The sequence below is a fragment of the Antechinus flavipes genome, chromosome 1 (assembly GCF_016432865.1).
Source record: "Antechinus flavipes isolate AdamAnt ecotype Samford, QLD, Australia chromosome 1, AdamAnt_v2, whole genome shotgun sequence".
Taxonomy (NCBI): Eukaryota; Metazoa; Chordata; class Mammalia; order Dasyuromorphia; family Dasyuridae; genus Antechinus; species Antechinus flavipes.
In genome coordinates, this window is record NC_067398.1 from 563,385,069 (window position 1) to 563,404,250 (window position 19,182).

The 19,182-nt window shown below is 35.3% G+C and overlaps 1 protein-coding gene and 1 non-coding gene across 2 annotated transcripts in view; one reads left to right on the top strand and one right to left on the bottom strand.

The window, feature by feature from the left end:
• PXDC1 (PX domain containing 1) overlaps window positions 1-18,836 on the top strand; it is a 49,780-nt gene extending 30,944 nt beyond the window's left edge. Inside the window, exons 4-5 of the mRNA XM_051970756.1 lie at window positions 12,279-12,390; window positions 17,459-18,836. Of these exons, the coding sequence (XP_051826716.1) occupies window positions 12,279-12,390; window positions 17,459-17,576 (230 nt within the window). The 3' untranslated portion in view covers window positions 17,577-18,836. The remainder of the gene's footprint in view (window positions 1-12,278; window positions 12,391-17,458) is intronic.
• LOC127546055 (U6 spliceosomal RNA) lies at window positions 13,522-13,626 on the bottom strand. The gene has a single exon (XR_007949920.1). It is a non-coding gene; the product is annotated as a U6 spliceosomal RNA (small nuclear RNA).
• Window positions 18,837-19,182: the final 346 nt, after the last annotated feature.

Here is a 19,182-nt window from a genome sequence, read left to right on the forward strand (position 1 = left end):
AAGGATTTTGGAGTGGTCACTTGTTCTATTCACTCCCCCTTAGCCCTGAGAAAATAATTTACTGCAAATAAGTGGAAAGAATGGTATAGGTGTCATCAAAGAGATGTAACATTTCATTTTTATTAAAAAAAAAAATACATACTAATTGATTTGGGACTTATACCTTTACAGTTACTTCTAAAGGATTTGAGGCAATTTAGTAAATTGACCATAATGCAAAATGAAACTTTGGGGATTGAGTTGGTTTCTTTTAAAAGGAGCATAGAGAGTAGATATTATCACGATGACAACTCCAAATGCTTACTTGAGATCTCCCTTCTTTGGAATTCCCCTTTAAGTTGCCAAGAAAAAAACCTCTAAAACATTAAACTGGGTCACATAGTTTTAATCATTTGTTAGTCAACAAAAGAAAGTATTTGCATATATAGGGGATATTTTTTTTTTGTCCCCCTAGAACTAAACAAAGAAAAATTCAGTTCTTTTCAGTTTAATTGTTGAACTGGTCAGTCCATAAATTGCACTGGGAAAAATACTTCCATTATGATTTGGGAGAAGCTGCAGGTGCATTCAGACAGCTATTTTCGGTATTGAGCCTCTTAAAAGCCTGAGGGCATAATAATGAATTGTAAGTTAGTGAAGGCATTTTTGCAGGGGACTGACTGGGTTAATGTGGTTTAAATAGTTTGTTTTCTAATGAACTGGGAATAGAATCTGAAAAATTTAGAACAGTAGAGTGGTTTTTCCACTGTTACTTTCATATTTTAGGTATCTTAAATTTAAAAAGCTCTGGAAAGAACTGGATCATAGTTGATTAATGATTAAGTCTTTGTTGCTGATTAAAATGAAGATCACATGCTTTAGCTAGCAGGCTTTGTGTGTGTGTGTAGAAGTTTTAAGAATCAGATTGTGGTTTTGCTCAGAGAGAGGGCCAGCACAGTTTTTTATGGACATGGGCATTGGTTAAATGGAGCCAAAGTTTTCCTTCCAAAAGAGCACTGGATATTTTAAAGTACTTGAACAAGTACTTTTTCAGATGTCAGAGTTCAAAAGTCAAATGATCATATTTGTTTTAAAAAATGACACGACAGGTGCTTGAACTTTTTCCCCCTCAGTCATGTCTATCTCTTTGTGACTCTATTTGGGGTTTTCCTGGCAAAGATACTGGAGTGCTTTTCCATTTCCTTCTCCAGCTCATTTTACAGATGAGAAAATTGAGGCAAACAGGTCACATAGCTAATAAATATCAGGCTAGATGTGAATTTACAAAGATGAGCCTTTTTGTTTTTAGACCCCACACTCTTACCTACTTTGTCAACTGGCTATTCCTAATAGGTACTTAATTAAAGCTTAGTCCCTTTATATCATTTATTTTTGCTTGAAAAGTGTAATAAGTCAGGTCTGATTAGCTGATCACTCCCTACCTCAATTTAAAGCCTGGATTCTGAAAGGCGAATAGAATTGGAACTAGAAGAGCTCTTTAGTCATCCCATTCTTATTCTTACAGACAGAAAAACTGAAACCTAGGGGAATGAAGTGACTTGCCCAATTGTGCATAGATAATAAGTCACCAAGATTAAAAATAAGGTGTATAGTCCTAGTTCACCACTCTTCACACTGCACTACCTCTCACCTTTACCAGGATCATTTGACTGCCAAATGTATTTCCCCAAGACAGCAAGCGGATGAATTGTTCTTGGATGGAGTTATCTAAGACTCACTATGTAAATGCTGGTTAATGGCCACTAAATGCACCATTTCTTAGTTCTGATATAATTGATGTTGAGTTGGTATGTTGAGTTATAATTAAGTATCCATGCACTTCTCCATGATTCTTGATCAAATATGATTACTATATCAGCACCAAGGCTTGGCTTCTTTTTTTTTTTTGTTTGCATAAATACACTTAATTGTATTAAGGAAATAAGATAAAGAATATTATTTCTGTTGAAGGCCATGCCATTAAAATATTATCTTTTTGTTAGAAATTATACGGTGGGACAGTGGGGCTGGTGTATATCTGCCTCAATTAAATCCAATTCATTTGAAAGTTAAGATGCCGCTTTCCTGATGTAGCTGATCTTCTTCCAGAACAAAGGACAATGATTTGTGAATAGTAGTAGCTGCCTCACTGAGTTCCAGTTAGACAACTTCTTTCCTTCCTTCCTTCCTTTCTCTCTCTCTCTCTTTCTCTCTCTCTCTCTCCTTCTCTCTTTCTCTTTCTTTCTTTCTTCATTCCTTTCTTTCCTTCTTTCTTTCTTTCTTCCTTCCTTCCTTTCTCTTTCTTTCTTCCTTCCTTCCTTTCTCTTTCTTTCTTTCTTTCTTTCTTTCTTTCTTTCTTTCTTTCTTTCTTTCTTTCTTTTTTCTTTCTTTCTTTCTTTCTTTCTTTCTTTCCTTCCTTCCTTCCTTCCTTCCTTCCTTCCTTCCTTCCTTCCTTCCTTCTTTCCTACCTTCCTTCCTTCCTTTCTCTCTCTCTCTCTCTTTCTTTCTCCCTCTCTTTCTTTCCTTCCTTCCTCTCTTCTCTTCTCCCTTCCCTCCTCCCTTCTTTCTTTCCCTCCTCCCTACCTTCCTTCCTTTCATCTTTCCTTCCTTCCTTCCTTCCTCCCTTCCTTCCTCTCTTCCTTTCTTCCTTCTGTCCTTGCTTTCTTTCTTCTGTCCTTTCTTCCTTCCTTCTTTCCTTCCTCCCTTCCTTTCCTGTTCATACAGGGAATCTTACCTTACCTGAATGTACTGTGCCAAAAGAATATAAAATGACTGAAACCTCTCAAGATATCTTGGGGTTTATGGGCTATATTTATTTTTTAAGGACCATGCCTTAAATCCAAATCCCTCTTTATTAATAAATTGATAATGCTATCAGAATAATAGGACTATAATACTATAATGACATACCAAAGACATTTCATCTAAATGAAAGTATGGCTCTTAGTCTCTTCTCTAAAAGGCAAATAAAATTGATGAAAATGATTTCATTGTATCCCCAAGGCAATAAAAAATGTCATTTCAGAAACACTTAGAGAACTCTTTGTGCTTACAGTGATTTAATTTTTTACCTTTCATTAAATAAAATTAGCTGTTTATGATTTGATGTTCAAGTCAATCCTCAAACTCATAATTCTGAACCATTAATTCATATTAATAACAGGTAAATTAAAAATAATTAATTTACATAAAATGATTTTAAATAAAATGAAATTGAATTTTGAAAATTATTTGTAAATTTATAGAAGAATCTGGATTTGGTTGGTTTCAGCTGATTCCCTTTTGTGGTGTTATTATAATTTTGCTAGATCCTTTCCTTTCCTTTTCCTTTCTTTCATTTCCTCTTCTCCCCTCTCTTTCTTTTTTCTCTCCTTTCTTCCCCTCTCCTTCCTTCTTCCTTTCCCTTTCTCTACCCTTTATTTTTTTCTTCCTTCCTCTCCTCCCTCCTTTCCTCCCTCATACCAATTTTCTTACTAGTCCAAAGACAGTAAAATCTGGATTAAGGATTTCAATATGCTATTTGCTGACATGCCATTAAGGAGAAATTGTCTCTCAGAAGATAGGAAAAGTTAAATTCTACACAATGTTTAGATTTCTGGAGGTTAATCAAAGAACTGGATGAGAATTTATTCCTTCTTATATTTTCATCACCCAACTCTCTAAAAATAGATGGAGGAGGGAATACAAAATATGTAAATAAGTCACAGGGAAAAGAATACATTTTCCACATTATCTAAATATATATAGGACAAGATCAATTTCAATCTAGAGTTAGAAGGAGAACTGATTGACCTAACACCTTATTTAGAGAAGTGTATATAATTAGACTTGGTGATTGTCAGAGAACTGTGAGCTCAGCATCTAGAGTTATGCGCTGAAGGGAATTCAAAAGAAATTTAAAGATATCTATTAGATATGGCTGGCCATAAAACTATATATATGTATGTATATGAATAAATAGGTAGAGAACTCTGTCACACTTATTTCATCAAACTTATTGTGGTCCAGTCCCTACACATATATATTCGTAATATATTATATATTATATAATTATACATATATACATATCATGTGTAGCTAAATATTTCCAATTACATTAAAAAAATTTGATATTCATTTAGGTGCTATTATTATCCCTATTTTACAGCTGACAGAACTGAGGAAGGCATAGGTTGTGTCTAAGATCACATAGCTAATAAGAGTCAAAGGCTGGATTTGAACTCACTTCTTCCTATGTCCAAGTCCAACACTATTCACTGTACCACTGAGTTGCCTGCCTCCTAGTTTTGTCAGTTGCTCACTGCACTAATATTCAGATCCAGATATGAGCATAGGCAAGAATAATGACTCATAACTTTTACTTTGTGAATCTAATAATACTATAGAAAATATCAGTTAATATTTGGGGAGAGGGGTGTGGAAGACAATTAGCAATAATGAAATGATGTCAAAGATGTGACTATAATGGAGCTTTCAGACTCAGAAAATCATTTCACCTGTAGTCCTCAGGTCTATTTTTAATTCAGGAAATAATAATTATAATGAGGGGAAAGAAATAATCATTTATATAGCACCTATATTTTACTGAATTGAGATAAACATACTGGGAGGTTGGCACATTGTTTGGCATTTATGCATTAAGCAGCCAGGTTTATTTTGACTAGAATTGTCATTAATTTGCTGGCCTTCCATGATTAGTATAGCTGGGTTCTGTACAAAAAATTTTAAGAGTGAACAATAGTAGGTCCACTAGGTGGTGCTAATTGTTAATTTGTGGAAAAATAGCTTACACTGGGAGAATTGTTATAAAATTTTAGGACAATAATTTAGAACATTATCAAGGACAAATGGAATAAATACTGTAGCATCCCAGGTTGATGTCTGCCATGTTTGTATTTAGTGATTCCTTACTAAAATAAATTCTGAGAAGAATACCCATTATCTAAGAGTGGAAAGGGTCTTGGAATTTCAAGGCATGGGTTCAAATCCCACCTTTGACAAAATCCATGTGACTATATATGTGTGTGTATATATATATATATATATATATATATATATATATATATATATATATATATATATATATATATACACACACACATATATATATATATAGGATATATGATCCTATAACAAATAGAAGAGTGCCCAGTTGTTAGCATTGTGCTTATCCTTCTAAAACTCAGAGAGAAATGAAGATAACCATTTACCTGATTGATTATTGTAGAGTGTAGACTATAAAATCTGATCATTCAGGACTCTCCTGAATGTTCATATATACTTCTGTTAAATTAAGTAGGTAATTATCATTTATTTTATGCTATATTTTAAACTTTAATAAAAAGGTACTTCTCTTGGTTAATAGAGTAATTCCAAACTGAAGTTCATATGTGAAACTGGGGATAGTAAAATAAGAATCTGGAAAAGGCGATTTTAAGCAAAAACTTCTGAAAATACAAAGACAAAAGCAGAAAAGTAATCTTTACTCTCAGAACCTTAAATAGGAATAGAGAGAAGGGTTGCAACATAGTCGAGTAATTAGAAGATAATTTGAGAAAGGAAAGAGGGCTTACACCTGGAGAGTTCCAGAAAGACTGCCTGTAGGAAGGCGCAAGTGAATTAAGATGGAGGTGACTGGCATTTACAAAAAGGTACAGAGATGGAGTCTCACATTCAAGAATTAGCAAAGAATTCAGTTTGCCTGGAATATGTTAGGAAGCAGTAATGTGGGTAGGTCTGACAAGGTAGATGAAGCAAGACTTTTTTGGTTGAGAATATAAAAATGTACAAATGTCAATAGCTTGAAAATCCAAATGCATTTTAAATCAGTCCTTTTTCTACACTAAGAAAAATCATAGCTACCTATTTCAAAAAAGGAAGTTTTTACTTTTCTTCTTCAGGTTGTGTTTTTGAGAGCAAATGTTTAGATTGAGATGACTGCCCAAGTTAGCCAATTTGATTTGATTGATTTTAGCCCCAGTAAACCAACCGTGTTTTCAACTAAAAGCTGAATAGCTGAAAAAAAACACTGAAGGTCTTGAAGAACTGATAATGAAATATGAATCAATAAAGATTCTTCTTCATGACAAAGAGGTGACAAAATATTGTTTGCCTAACTAAATATATTGTGTATTTTTGCTTTGTTATTTGTCTTTGTCACAAAGGAAGCTACACTTTGAAGGGGGTAGGAAATGATTCTAAAGACAGTCACCTATTTTTAAAAAAAAAAAAAGGTTTTAAAATATAGGCTGACTCAAAAAAATACTAGTATTGGGACAAATCCTGGGTGAACTGGAGGGACCATTTTCCCATGTCTTTACAAGAAGAATATGAATACACTTGTTCTATGATCCTATGAACCTAGATAGAATCTAAAATTTTACTTGCTACAAGTATTCATATTTGTGTCACTTTCTTCACAATTCTCTGAGTTCAAATACTTCCATTTTACAGATAAGGAAACTGAGGTTCGAAGATGCCTCAGATAGCCAGCACATGAACACAGGTCTTTTGATTCTAAAACCAAGGCTGGTCATTTATTACATCTATTTAGTGACTGTATATGTAAGGCCCTATGCTGGGAATACAAAGATGAAAAATGTCTCCATTTATAAAATAATTGTGGGGCTACAACATGCACATGAGACACGAATGCCTCAGGACAAAATGCAGTAAGGGCCAAGGAGAGGCCTAAGTGATGTGCTGTGAGAAATTTGAGGAGAGAAGAAAATGCTTCACCTGGAGATATCAGGAGAGAACAATTTCAAAAAGTGGGGGTGTGAAGAGAGAATGTTCCAGGCCAGTCTGTGGGTGTTCAGAATGGGAGAGGATGAGATCATGGGTTAGAGGGCTGGGATAGACACTAGATGAAAGAGTATGAAATCAGCTTGGAAAAGTAAGTTGCAGCCAGATTGTAGACCTGAACTCTAGATTTCCAGTTTGATTTTACTGTATATACACTGGAAGGTCCTGGAGGCTTAAGAATAAGAGACTGATTTGATTTAAGGGGTGGTCTGAAAAGATAATTTAGGTAGCATTGGCAAGGATGAATTGGTTAAGGGAGAAGTTCCAGGAAGGAAGACTCAATTAGAAGTTCATTAGAATGGTATTATTGAGAGATATACTAAGAAGAAAAGTTAGGCAACAATGAGAAGGATAAATGGGTGAAGGGAAAGGCTTAAGGCAGAAAGATCAATCACAAGTCCATTAAAATAGTACCCCTAAGAAGTATTAGGGCTTGAATTAGAGGCTGAGTTGGAATAGAAATATGGATTCAATAGATACTGTGGAGGCAAAACCAACAGAATTTGAGTTATTTGTCAGAGAAAAGGAAGGATCAAATATGACTGAGGTTTTATGTCTCCATGGCTGAGAGGCTTGTGGTATGCTGAGCATAAATAGGGAAGTTTGGGAGAGATTTGGGTTTAGGAAAGAGAATGATGAGCTCAGTTTTGGATCTGTTGAGCTGGAAATGGCAGTAACAATGAATGATCAAGATGAGAGATCAAATAGGAGGTGAGAAATGAAAGGGAAGCTTGGGGACAGAGATTTGGACTTGGGTGAGAGATTTGAAACTCATTTGACATAAAATTGATCCTTGGAGAAAAAAGAAAGCTGAAGATAGAGCTTTGGGGGACACCTTCCATAAGAGGAAAAGATGAACCAGAGCCTGGCCCAGTTTCTCCAGTTTTAATGAGCATCCACATCCTTTAATTAGCCTTACTTTCATTTCAGTCAGGTTAGTGTAAATATCCTGAAAAAACTAAAATAGTTGATATGCTGTCTTCCACGTCTTTATTGGTAGTGATAACAATAATAGCTGAGATTTATGTAATACTTTAAGGTTTACAAAAATCTTAATGTATTATCTCATTTGAGTCTCACAACAGTCCTGTGAGAGAAGTGTTATCATTTTCCTTATTTTACAGGTGAGGAAACTGAGGTTGAATGACATGCTCTCTTTTTCAGGATTATACAGCTAAACAGTATAATATATAATTTTTTTAACCTGAGGTTCCAGCCCAGGTATTGACATCTCCTTTTTGTGTATACATTAAATTCATTTTTAGAAGATTTAGAAACTTTGCCTCAATCTAAATTTATTTGTGAGAAGGATTGTATTTTTCTAGAGTCCTGTTAAGAAAAACCTTTTTCAGGAGCAGCTAGGTGGCACAGTGGATAGAGCACCAGCTCTATTAGGAAGACCTGAGTTAAATCTGGCCTCAGACACTTAAGGTTTCCTAGCTGTGTGACCCCTGGGCAAGTCACTTAATCCCAATAGCCTCAGCAAAAAATAAAAAATAAAAATAAAAAACCTACCTTTTCAGACGTTTATTCAGGAGCATTGTGTAGTGATGGTTTTTGTTACTTGTTAATTTTTTTAAAATCCTCTGATATAGGGGAAATTGTTAATTTACAGAATTATGGTTGTTAAGAGAATAAGTTTATCAAAATGAAAAAGAAGTTTGTTATTTTTAAACATTATATATCTTTTTTGGGGGTCTTTTTTTTTTTTTGTTTGTTTTACTATTAGGGTAAAATTTAGTAATTTTCATATAATCAGGTTCAAGAAGGGAAGCAAGAAATCTTGAAACTTTGGAATTTGGCCCTAGAGAACCACATACTTGTTTCTTTTTTACACCTAGAAGTAGAGTTGATCCCTGAGATTTTAAAAAACCCTCAAGTTTCAGTTTACCTCTTATGCCCTTTCACATGACATGAATAACTCCAGCACCAGATACAGGATGTGTTGTTTCTGGCATTGGGAAGGCAGGGGGCCAGGGTAACTTTGTAGGAGTATAGGATGTCAGTACTGCTTGCTGGCCAGAGACCTATGAAACGAGACCTGTAGCTTCACCAGATAGTCATACAAGAAAATTAAGCAATTGCCTGGGCCATGAGACCTGCCTGTGTCATCCAGACGAGTGCAGCTTCATGATTTAACTGTTTCACATTTGTCCTTGTCTACCCTACATATAATATAGCACCTGGCACTTAGTAGGTGTTCAAGAAATGCTTGTTGAATTGAAACTGTATCAGTACTTCATTTGTTCTCCTGAATGGCCATAAATAACCTGGAACTTTTTAAAAAAAATTAGTAAGTATAAAATGATAAACATACAAAATAACACTTAATAAATTATAATTATGTCATATTACATAAACATAAGTTATAACAAATAGAAATTATAATTAAATATTCAATAAAAAAATCAAATATGAAACTTCATTTTATTGCTAGATCCCTTTACAACTTGATCCATTTTAATTCTTTTTAAAATTTATTTTTCCTATTTACATGTAAAATTTTTTATTATTCATTAAAAAACTTTTTTTTGAGTTTCAGATTTTCTCCCTCTTCCCTACTTTTTTTTTTTTTTTGCCTAAAATAGCCAGCAATTTCATATATATTATACATGTGCAGTCATGCAGAACATATTTTCATATTAGTCACATTGTAAAAGAAAACATAGGATCCCCTTATTCCCAAAAAACATCAAAAATATGAAAAAAAATTAAGTGAAAAATAGAATTGATCTGCATTCACCATCAGTTCTTTCTCTGGAGGTAGATAGCATTTTCCATCAAGAATCCTTGTATTGTATTGCTCAGAAGAGCTGTCTTTCATAGGTGGTTATTGTTACTATTGTTGTGTCCATATTGAGGTTACTGTATACAATGTTTTCTTGGTTCTGTTCACTTTACCCTGCATTAATTCATGTTAGTCTTCCTAGATTTTTTTGAAATCTGTTCATCATTTTTTATAGCACAATAGTATTTTATCATATTTCTATACGATATCTTGTTCAACCATTCCCCAATTGACAGGCATCCCCTTGATTTCCACCACAAAACAGATTGGCTATAAATATTTTTGTACAAATTTACTCTTTTCTCTTTTAAAAAATCTCTTTGGGAATCACACTAATAGTGTGGATTATTGGATCAAAAGGTATGCAGTTTTATAGACCTTTAGGCAAGCTGATCCATTCTTACCTCTATGATCACCTTCCATCATCTTCTCTGTGTACTCTGCGATCCAGTGACATTGTCCTTGGGATTCCTTGAACATAGCTCTCCATCTCCTAAATCCAAATACTTGTTCTAGTCCTCTATGCCTAGAATGCCTCCTCTCCTCACCTTCCCAAGCTTTCTTCAAGGCTTGCCTCAGAATTCTGCCTTCTACAAGAGGCTTTTCCTGTTCCCTATCCCTTACCTCTCCTTCCCCTTAGTGCCTTCCTGAGATGAGCTTCCATTTATATTATACATTTATGTATATGTATGTATGTATGTACACAATTGTTCCTTCTTTAGATAGTGAACTCCTTGAGGGGAGGGATTATTTTTCCCTTTTTTTGTGTATCCTTAGAATTTAGCATTGTAGTAAGTATCTAGTAAAGGCTTAACTAATAGCTTATTGCTTGACCAAAAAAAAAAAATCATAATCTGATTTAGATGATAAAAAACACAAGCTGAGAGGTAAAGGGAAATAAAACAAATCTTGGAAAGGCAGAAGGGGGAAAACCTTTTAAAATGCTCAAGCCTTTAAAGGCTCAGTGTGATTGTGGACAGCTAACTAGGTTCTCATTTGCCCCATGAGGTGCCAACAACACCATCAGAGGCTATTTTAAGCTTTATGCTTCCATGCTTTAGATCTTGAACAAGGAAGTGAGACTTCTCTAGAGTTGTTGAGAATATGCCAGGAATTTGGAGGTTATTTTATAGCATAAATGTTCTTTTTAAGATTGGTAAGAGAAAAAAATTACTGAGGAGTGAACAGGGGCCTAGCTGGAGGGCAATTAGGGATTAGGGGATATGCCAAGGTTTACAGATAATTGAATCATGTGTATAAACACCAAGGAGGAGAGAGAGCTATTAATGTCCATCCAATCTATTGTTAGATTGTGGTGTAACCTTGCAGAGGAAGTGAAAGCATCTTCACTTGGAAAAGATAAATTTGGCTGAACCAAATGTGAGAAAGTGTACTCTGGCACTGCCATGTTTGACCCTTAGATGGATAGATGACATAGAATTAAAAAAAAAAAATCCAAGTTCAAAGAGATCTAGAAATCACCCAGTTCTCTCATTATGCACATGAGGAAGCTACAGCTCAAACAACACAGCCAGTTGTAAGCAGAGCCAGAGTTAGAAACTCTTCTGACATTCAGGTCTATTGAGTTTTCTGTTGTACCACCTTGGTTGCCTTTTGTTAGAAACACCAAGCTTTAGGGGATTGCTTTTGCAAGCTAAAATGTTAAATTCCCCCCCCCCCCCCAATACATGCAAAGGTAGTTTTCAATATTCATCTTTACAAAACCTTGTATTCCAAATTTTTCTCCCCTTCTCTCTCTTCTTCCCCTCTCCCCAAGATAGCAGGCAATCTGATATAAGTTAAATGTGCAATTCTTCTAAACATATTTTCATATTTGTCATGTTGTGAAAGAAAAGACCAAAGGGGGAAAAAAAGCAAGCAAACAATAACAAAAGGTGAAATTACTATGTTGTGATCCATATTCAGTTCTCACAGTTCTCTCTCTGGATACAAATGGCTCTCTCCATCACAAGTCTTTTGGAATTAACCTGAATGACCTCATTGTTGAAAACAGTCAAGTTGTTCACAGTTAATCATCACACAATCTTGTTGTTACTGTGTACAATATTCTCTTGTTTCTTCAGAGAAGGGTTCTTAAGCTGGGCTCTGTGAATTTTTTTTTTTTTTTTGGATAACTATTCAGTTTTGTATGACCTTTTTGTTTCCATATGGGGTTTTCTTGGCAGAGATATTAAGTGATTTGTCATTTCCTTTTCCACTTTATTTTACAAATGAAGAAAGGAAGCAAACAGTTAATGACTTGTCCAGAGTCACACAGCCAGTAAGTGTCTGAAGCTAAATTTGAACTCACAAAGATGAGTCTTCTGACTTCAGGTCTGGCATTGATACTGCATCCTTGATTTCCTTTTTGATGCTATGATTTTTATTTTTTGCATTTTATCTGAGAAGGGCTCCATAGGTCTTACCAGATTTAAAAGCAAGGTGTATGATGTAAGAAAAGTTAAAAACCTTTGGATTAAGTAAAAAAAAGAAAAAATCCAAAAATTTTGGATTAAGTTGGCAGATTAATGGATGATTATATCTTACCAATGCCTTCTTGAGCTTCAAGAAGAAAAGAGTTAAATAGTTAAAAAATTAACCTATCCCCCACACTTATGAAATTCATCTCCTTTATTTTGATTTTATCCAAAAGGCATATATCCTGCAATGAATTCTGGTTAATCAACCCTGTTATCTTTCTTTTCAGAAATCATGAGGTCTAATGGATTTTGTTTAGCAAATACTGAGACGATAGTTATTGATCACAGTATACCAAATGGAAAAGACAATCACTTGGATGTGGATTCAACAGAACATTTGTAAGTATTTTGTTTTGAATTTTGGTTGTGTAGAAAAAAGCTATGTAATTCTTGATGAATTTTAGAGTGCTTCAGTTCAGTAAACATTTATGAGGCCTTCCAACATGGACATCATAGTGCTAGGGACAGGAACATAAGTGGTAACAGAGCAATGTGTTCTTTTCCATAGGCCTGGAATGCTCGCTCTCTTGCTAAATCTCTACCCATAATTTAAAACCCTACCCATGGTGGTGCAATGTTTAGAATGCTGAGCCTGAAGTTTGGAACTCCTCAGTTCAAATCTAGACTTTAATTCATTAGCTATGTGACTTGGGGCAGGTCACATAATCTCTTCCTGCTTTCAATTCCTCATCTGTAAAAGTGGAATAGTAACATCTCTCTCTCAAGAGTTGTTTTGAGGAAGAAGTGCTATAATATTTGTAAAGTACTTTGCAGATCTTAAAGCGCATAAAAATCTAGTTTTCATCACTATTATCATCACATTATTATCATCCCCTTCTCCCAGTTTCCCTGTTGTCAAACAACATTTCTTTTGTGACACACTTCTTTAATTCATGTTGCCATGTATGAAGTTACCTATGTTTATAACTTCCTATCCTACTCAATTATAATCTCAAGGGTAAGACTATTTTCTAACTAAACTCTTTCTCTCTTCCATCATTGAGAATAAAGGTTTGATCACATCAGAGATTTAATATTCATATTATTTCTTGAATTAATAAGGAATAAAAAATTACATAGTCCACACTCTAAAGAAGCTCCTAAGGATAGATTTCTCTTTTGGGGGGAATATACTTTCATTAACTTTTTTTGTTTTTTACATCACCTACATTTTTCACTGTAAAGTGTTTTAAAGAAGAGAAAAAGAAAAAACCTAAAACCAATCAACATATTGGGAAAAAAAAAATCTGCATTATAAACAGTGTTCCATATTCATGAATTCCACCTCTGCATAGGAGCAGAGGGAGGTATTTTCTCATGTTTCTTCTTTGGGGCTAGTCTTATTCTTTATAATTTTGCAACTTTCTTTTTTATTGTGATTTTCTTACATTTATATTATTTTTGGTCAATGCATTTCTTTTTTTTTTGGCTCTGCTTGCTTCACTTTACTTCAGTTTCATGTCTTTTCATAATTCTCTATGTTTATTGTGCATATTTGCATGTCATCCTTGAGCAGAGACCATGATAATCTCTGTATTATTCCAGTTTTAGTATGTGTGCTGCCAAAGCAAGCACTAATTGTGCATATTGTGTCTTAGAGAACAGTAATATTTAAAGATGGATTTTTTTATTGTTCACAAGGAAATTTAAGTTCATGAGGATGAGGAAAGCCAAAACTCTTTAGACATTCTATAAAGTATTATCATTGGGAGGGATCTCAGAGCTTGTGTGGTACAATTCTTGTCTAAAGTATTTGGATACCATCCTTAATAAGTAGTTATTTAGTCTTTGCTATAAACCTTCAGGTCAGAGAACTCATCATTCTTTGAGACAACTCATTTCATTTTTGCAAAGAATTCTTATCATTGGGAAAATTTTCCTTCTATGAAGCCAAAAAGACAATTTTGTCTTCCTTTAGCTCCTGTTTTTTAGTCCTGGTTTTTCCTTTAGGCCCAAGTAGTACAAGTCAAATCTCTCTCCCACAGAACAGCCCTTAAGTGTGTGAAGACAGATTTCTCCCACTCCCAAACTCTAATTCCAAACTCTTCTTCACCCTAGGAAGCCTATGGTTGATCCAGTGACATGTTTTGGAGTATTTTCACCATCTTGGTTGCCTGCTTCTATCATTAATTATTAAACTAGTTATATTTAAGTGTTGACCTTGCAGTGTTCTCTATACACTTAGAAGATCTTTACTATTATCAAAGAGGTCCTTTCCATCAATGTTTTGAGCATGAAAATCACTCACTACCCAAACTTTAAAATTAGAAGGTTTCTTCCTCAATGAGTTGAGCAGAGATATTTGACAGATTGTGAATTCAGGGACTTAGAAATCCTGTGGAAAGAGAAGGCATACTGGACATTAAAAATATAGCTGCCCCATATGTGCTAAATATTTGTAGCCAGTATATCTTGTCATGGCAAAGAATCATTTAGATAAAAGTAGATGCCTATGCATGAGGGAATGGTTAACCTGATTGTGATTCATGAACATAATGGGTTGTGACTGTGCCACAAGAAATACCAATTTTGATAAGGTATGAAAAGGCTTACGAACTGATATAAAGAAAGTATATTGGGCCAATTAAACAATATACATAGTGATGATGATGACAAAGATAAATTTCAAAGACACTGATCACAAAGCAATTGAAACTGAATGTTACAAGATCATTAGCCCCAAACAGTAGGACACTCTTTACCCTATTGTTGTGTGTGTTTGGAAGTAGAGTGGTATGGGTGCCAAATAATGCATATATTATCAGGATTTTTCTATTTTTCTTTTTAACTAAAAAAGGTGGGATGGTTCTCTGGGAAGGAAGAGTATGGGATATTCAAAGAAATGTTTAAGCTATGTAAAAAAAACAAAAGATACCAATAAAAATATTATTTAAAAAAGTATAGAAAACCTCTTGGACAGTGGGAGATAGAAAGCCTGGCTTTAAATGACTCTTATCTGAATAGTCTCACCCCCAAAAGTCTGGTAATTCAAGTAAGCATTTAAAAGGAATACTGTCTATAAACTTCTGTCTGCCCTTTCAGCAGAAATATTTCTTTGATATATGGAATCCAGGAAAGAATTGCTGTTCTGACCTTGGGGAACAGTCTGTTTATTAATTTCAGACAAGTTGCCAGTCAGGGGGCAAAGGATGGGGTTGGTGAGAGATGATGTTTTGATTTATTGGAGGTTTTAACCCTCAGGCTGTCTCCCTACATTAAAGTTTGTCCTCAACTCCACTAAGGTTTAACCACTTGGACTTGTGCCCATGAATCAGATGATAGCAGGCACATTGCTAGGACATGAGATCGAGTTTATTTCTGACAGTGTAGTTTCTGTGGTGTCACAGCATAAAGACAGTGGATGCCTGAGACTTTAAATAACAATAACTCAACATGGAATGATTGTGTTTTGATTGAAATATACTATATCTGTTGTGTCTGTATATGAGCCCATGAAAGAACAGAAAAAGAGAAACAGCTGTCCCTTTTTGCCTTGTTTGGCTGAAATAGATACCAAACTTCCAACCTCAGAGCAAAAATTAAACAAGTCATTCTAGCCTCCTCAAACCAGTTTCAAGAACCGAGGTATTTGACATGACTGCCAGAGACCGTGTGAATTCAGTAGTAAAAGCCATGACCTCAGCATCCTGACTCATTTTCCCAGGGTTTCCTTCCTTCCTTCCTTCTCTATCACTCCTGAACAGGATTAATTAATCCTGTGGAATGAGGGAGGTGCAGCACATGGATAGGAAAATATTCAGCAGGAAATTTTGCACCTTGGCAGATGTTTTATCCATGTCATTTTCAAGTTCATAGGTTTGTTCCAAGCCACTGTGAACATGTTTTCATAAAAGCAAAAGGGTTCTTTTTTTTTTTTTTTCATCATCAAGTAATAATATCTAGTATCTATAAAGTGCTTTTAAGGTTTAGAAAGTGCTTTACAAATATTATCATATTTTATTCTGACCACAATTTTACAAAATAAGTACTATTCTTATTATCTCTGTTTTATAGTAAGAAAACTGAGGCAGACAGAGATTAAGTGATTTGCCTAAGGTAATTGTCTGAGAGGGGAACTATGAATTAAAGTCTTCCTTAACAGAGTTACTAAATCATGCTTTTAAATGATTTTGTATTTTAATAATCATAATATGCATTTATGCAAAATAGTAACAAATATGTTTAAGGCATTGTTTATTCAATCTACAGAAGGTATGCTTTCTTATTAATATGCTGAATATTGCCTCTTATTTTGTTGGAGTTATAGCTTGTTGGATGACCATTTGGGCAGCAAAAGAACCCCTCTAAAGGTCTTTTACCCGTGGCCTTTTACCGACCTTTCTAGGTTGGAAATCACCAGAAACCACTACTCTGAGACTGATTTTCCAGAAATTCTTTCTATAGATTTATGGTGACACTCTGTTAGGTCAGTTAGAAATTGTGTCTTTTTTATTGCTGTGCAACATGATCTGTGAGCCCTGCTTTCAAACCTCATCTGCCAAAAGTCTAAGGAAGCTCACCAGGCATTTCCAGTTATTCCTCTCTTCTGTGGTGTGTTTTGTTTAGTCTTGCTTCTTTCCTTTAAAAAGATTTTTAAAGCTGTATTATTCAATATTCTTCTTCTAATGAATAGCTTTTGTCCCACCTATTAGAATTTTGATCAAGGGACTATTCCAAAGAAGAGATTTGAACTGTAATTATTGTGGAGGAGTAAAGCTTCAAGCCCAAATTCTCTCTTTGTGTGTCTGAATCAGGGGCTACTTCTTGTATTTGATACCTAATACTTTTACTTGCTTTCTAGGCCAGCTTTAAAAAAAAAAATCCTTACAATTGATTATAGTTTTTAAAAGATCTGAATTGGTTGTAGATCAGTATAGTATGGTGAAAACAGAACTTAATGTGAAATCTGAGTTCAAATTCCATTCTCACATATCACCTCTGTTACATATTAGTCATACATATCTGGGACAAAGTTTACTTATGAGTATTAAAAAATAAGACTGTTAAACTAGATGACCTCTGAAGTCTCTTCCAGTTCTAAAACTATACTTCTAGTTATTTCTGGCTTTAGAAGGCCATTTTTAGATTGGAAATTGGTGTCATGGGAGCTATTACTAAAGCTAGAAGGATACATTTCACCAAGGTGTACCTTTGAGTAGCTCTTGTTGCTTTTTATAAACATGGACACTGATTAGAACTATTTTCCTGGAACACATTTCCTTGAAAGGGCTATTATCCAAGGATCCCAGTGGAGGGAATGAGTGTCACTTATGAGTGACTTTCCATAAAGTTCTTTGAATTTTGTCCATTTAACTTGAATTTCTTACTTTCCTTCTTGCTACAGGGGTGCCTATGAATAGGTTCTCATCTCTATTTGTTGTTTATTTGTTTTATTTTTTGGTTTCAGGTTTGAGAATGGCAGTGAGTTTACCTCAGAGTTGGAGGACAGTGAAGACCCAGCAGCTTATGTTACCAACCTGTCCTACTATCACCTGGTCCCTTTTGAGACGGACATTTTGGACTGACCTTCCAGTAGCCCATTCACCAACCCTCTGGCCTTTTATTACTGACTTAAGCTGCTGTTCCATAGCCCTCAACACTTAGACCTGAAGGTGGTCATCTAACCCCAGATATGAGATGGGGCCTGCAATGGCTCAGATCATCAGTGGATCTCTACACACTTCCTAAGGTACAAGTTTTTGGAAGTCAGTGGAAACAGGGAAAGAGGACTCACATTCAGATGGAATCTGATATCAGGGAAAGGTCTATAGCAAAGTTTGCAGCAGCCGCCGAAGCCTCAGGACCACCTATATGACAGAGCATCTCCATGGACATTCCTTTTCTTTTCAGTAAAACCAGACTGTTTCCTCATTACCTGAGAAGCCCACACATCACACCTGGTGCATGGATAATCACCTAGTGCCTACGGAGGAGACATACTGTGAGGACAGCAACTCCATTTAGCTCTGACAGATCTATATTATTTCCTGAAGAGGAGTATCCCACTTTCTCCTTAAAGTGACCTGAGCATCCCCTTTCCCATCCTGCTCTTTTCCACTCTCACACATGGATGTGATTCACATGTTAAGTTGAGAAGACACTTGGAATGATTGTGAACCATTGCCAAGTTCTGGGGACAGGAAGGGAAAGTTGAGTCAACCATCCAGGTCATGAGTAGCTACAGGATTTCCCTGGGAACCAGGATATGTGTTTGTTGTTTTCAGCTCACATTTGGACGAGCAGGCTCTGCTAAAGCTTGCTCTCATTGTTTTTACTGGAGGCTAATAACCAATACTGTCTGCAGTGCAAGGGGAGACCATGGAGGATCAGGCTTCTCCCTGGATAAGCTCAGACTGATTTAATGATAGGCTTTGGGAGATCAGGCCAAAAGGAAAAGACTCTGTTCTGGGCTAACAGCTCTTCAATGTAGGAGTAATGAGTCTCTTTATTACCACCCAGCAGTCAGAGGTTTGACCTCACTTGCTGTTTGTCAAGTATTTAATGAAATAATTACCATGCTTAATCTGAAAGGATGGGCAACAGGAAGAAAGCTATTTCTGAGTTGGTTACCTCTCCAGTGGTGGTTTCCTTAGCCTGGGAGTACCTCTGGGTACTTTGCCTTACAATCTCCTGATAAACTTTCCATCGCTAAGTGTCTACTAACCACAAACATTTGCTAATGTAAATAATAGTAAATTATTGAGAATCCTAATTCTTTTACACAGTCTGTTTTAAAATCTATTTTAATGAAATAAAAATATTACTCTCTTTAAATCTATTTAAAATGCCTCTGTTTTAATATGCTTCTTCCCCACCCCCTGCGCCACTTTATGTATTTATTTATGAGAGAATCAGTGGCCAGAGTGAAGATGTATCTTCTTATCCCAGATGTGCATCTCTCTCTCTGTGCTGTGGGAAATGTACATGTTCTCAGAAGCTCATGCCCCTCAGGTATAATCCGTGGGCCTTAAAAAACCAATAATTGTAATGGATTTTTGGAGTTTGGATTCTTCTCTCCTCTCCCCAGTTTAGAGAGCTTATTGGTCCCTGTTCTTCTCTGAGAGAAGAAAATTCAAACTATGTTCAGAAAAAGATTTTTGGCTTACTATTTCAGTCTAGAGAAGACCGACC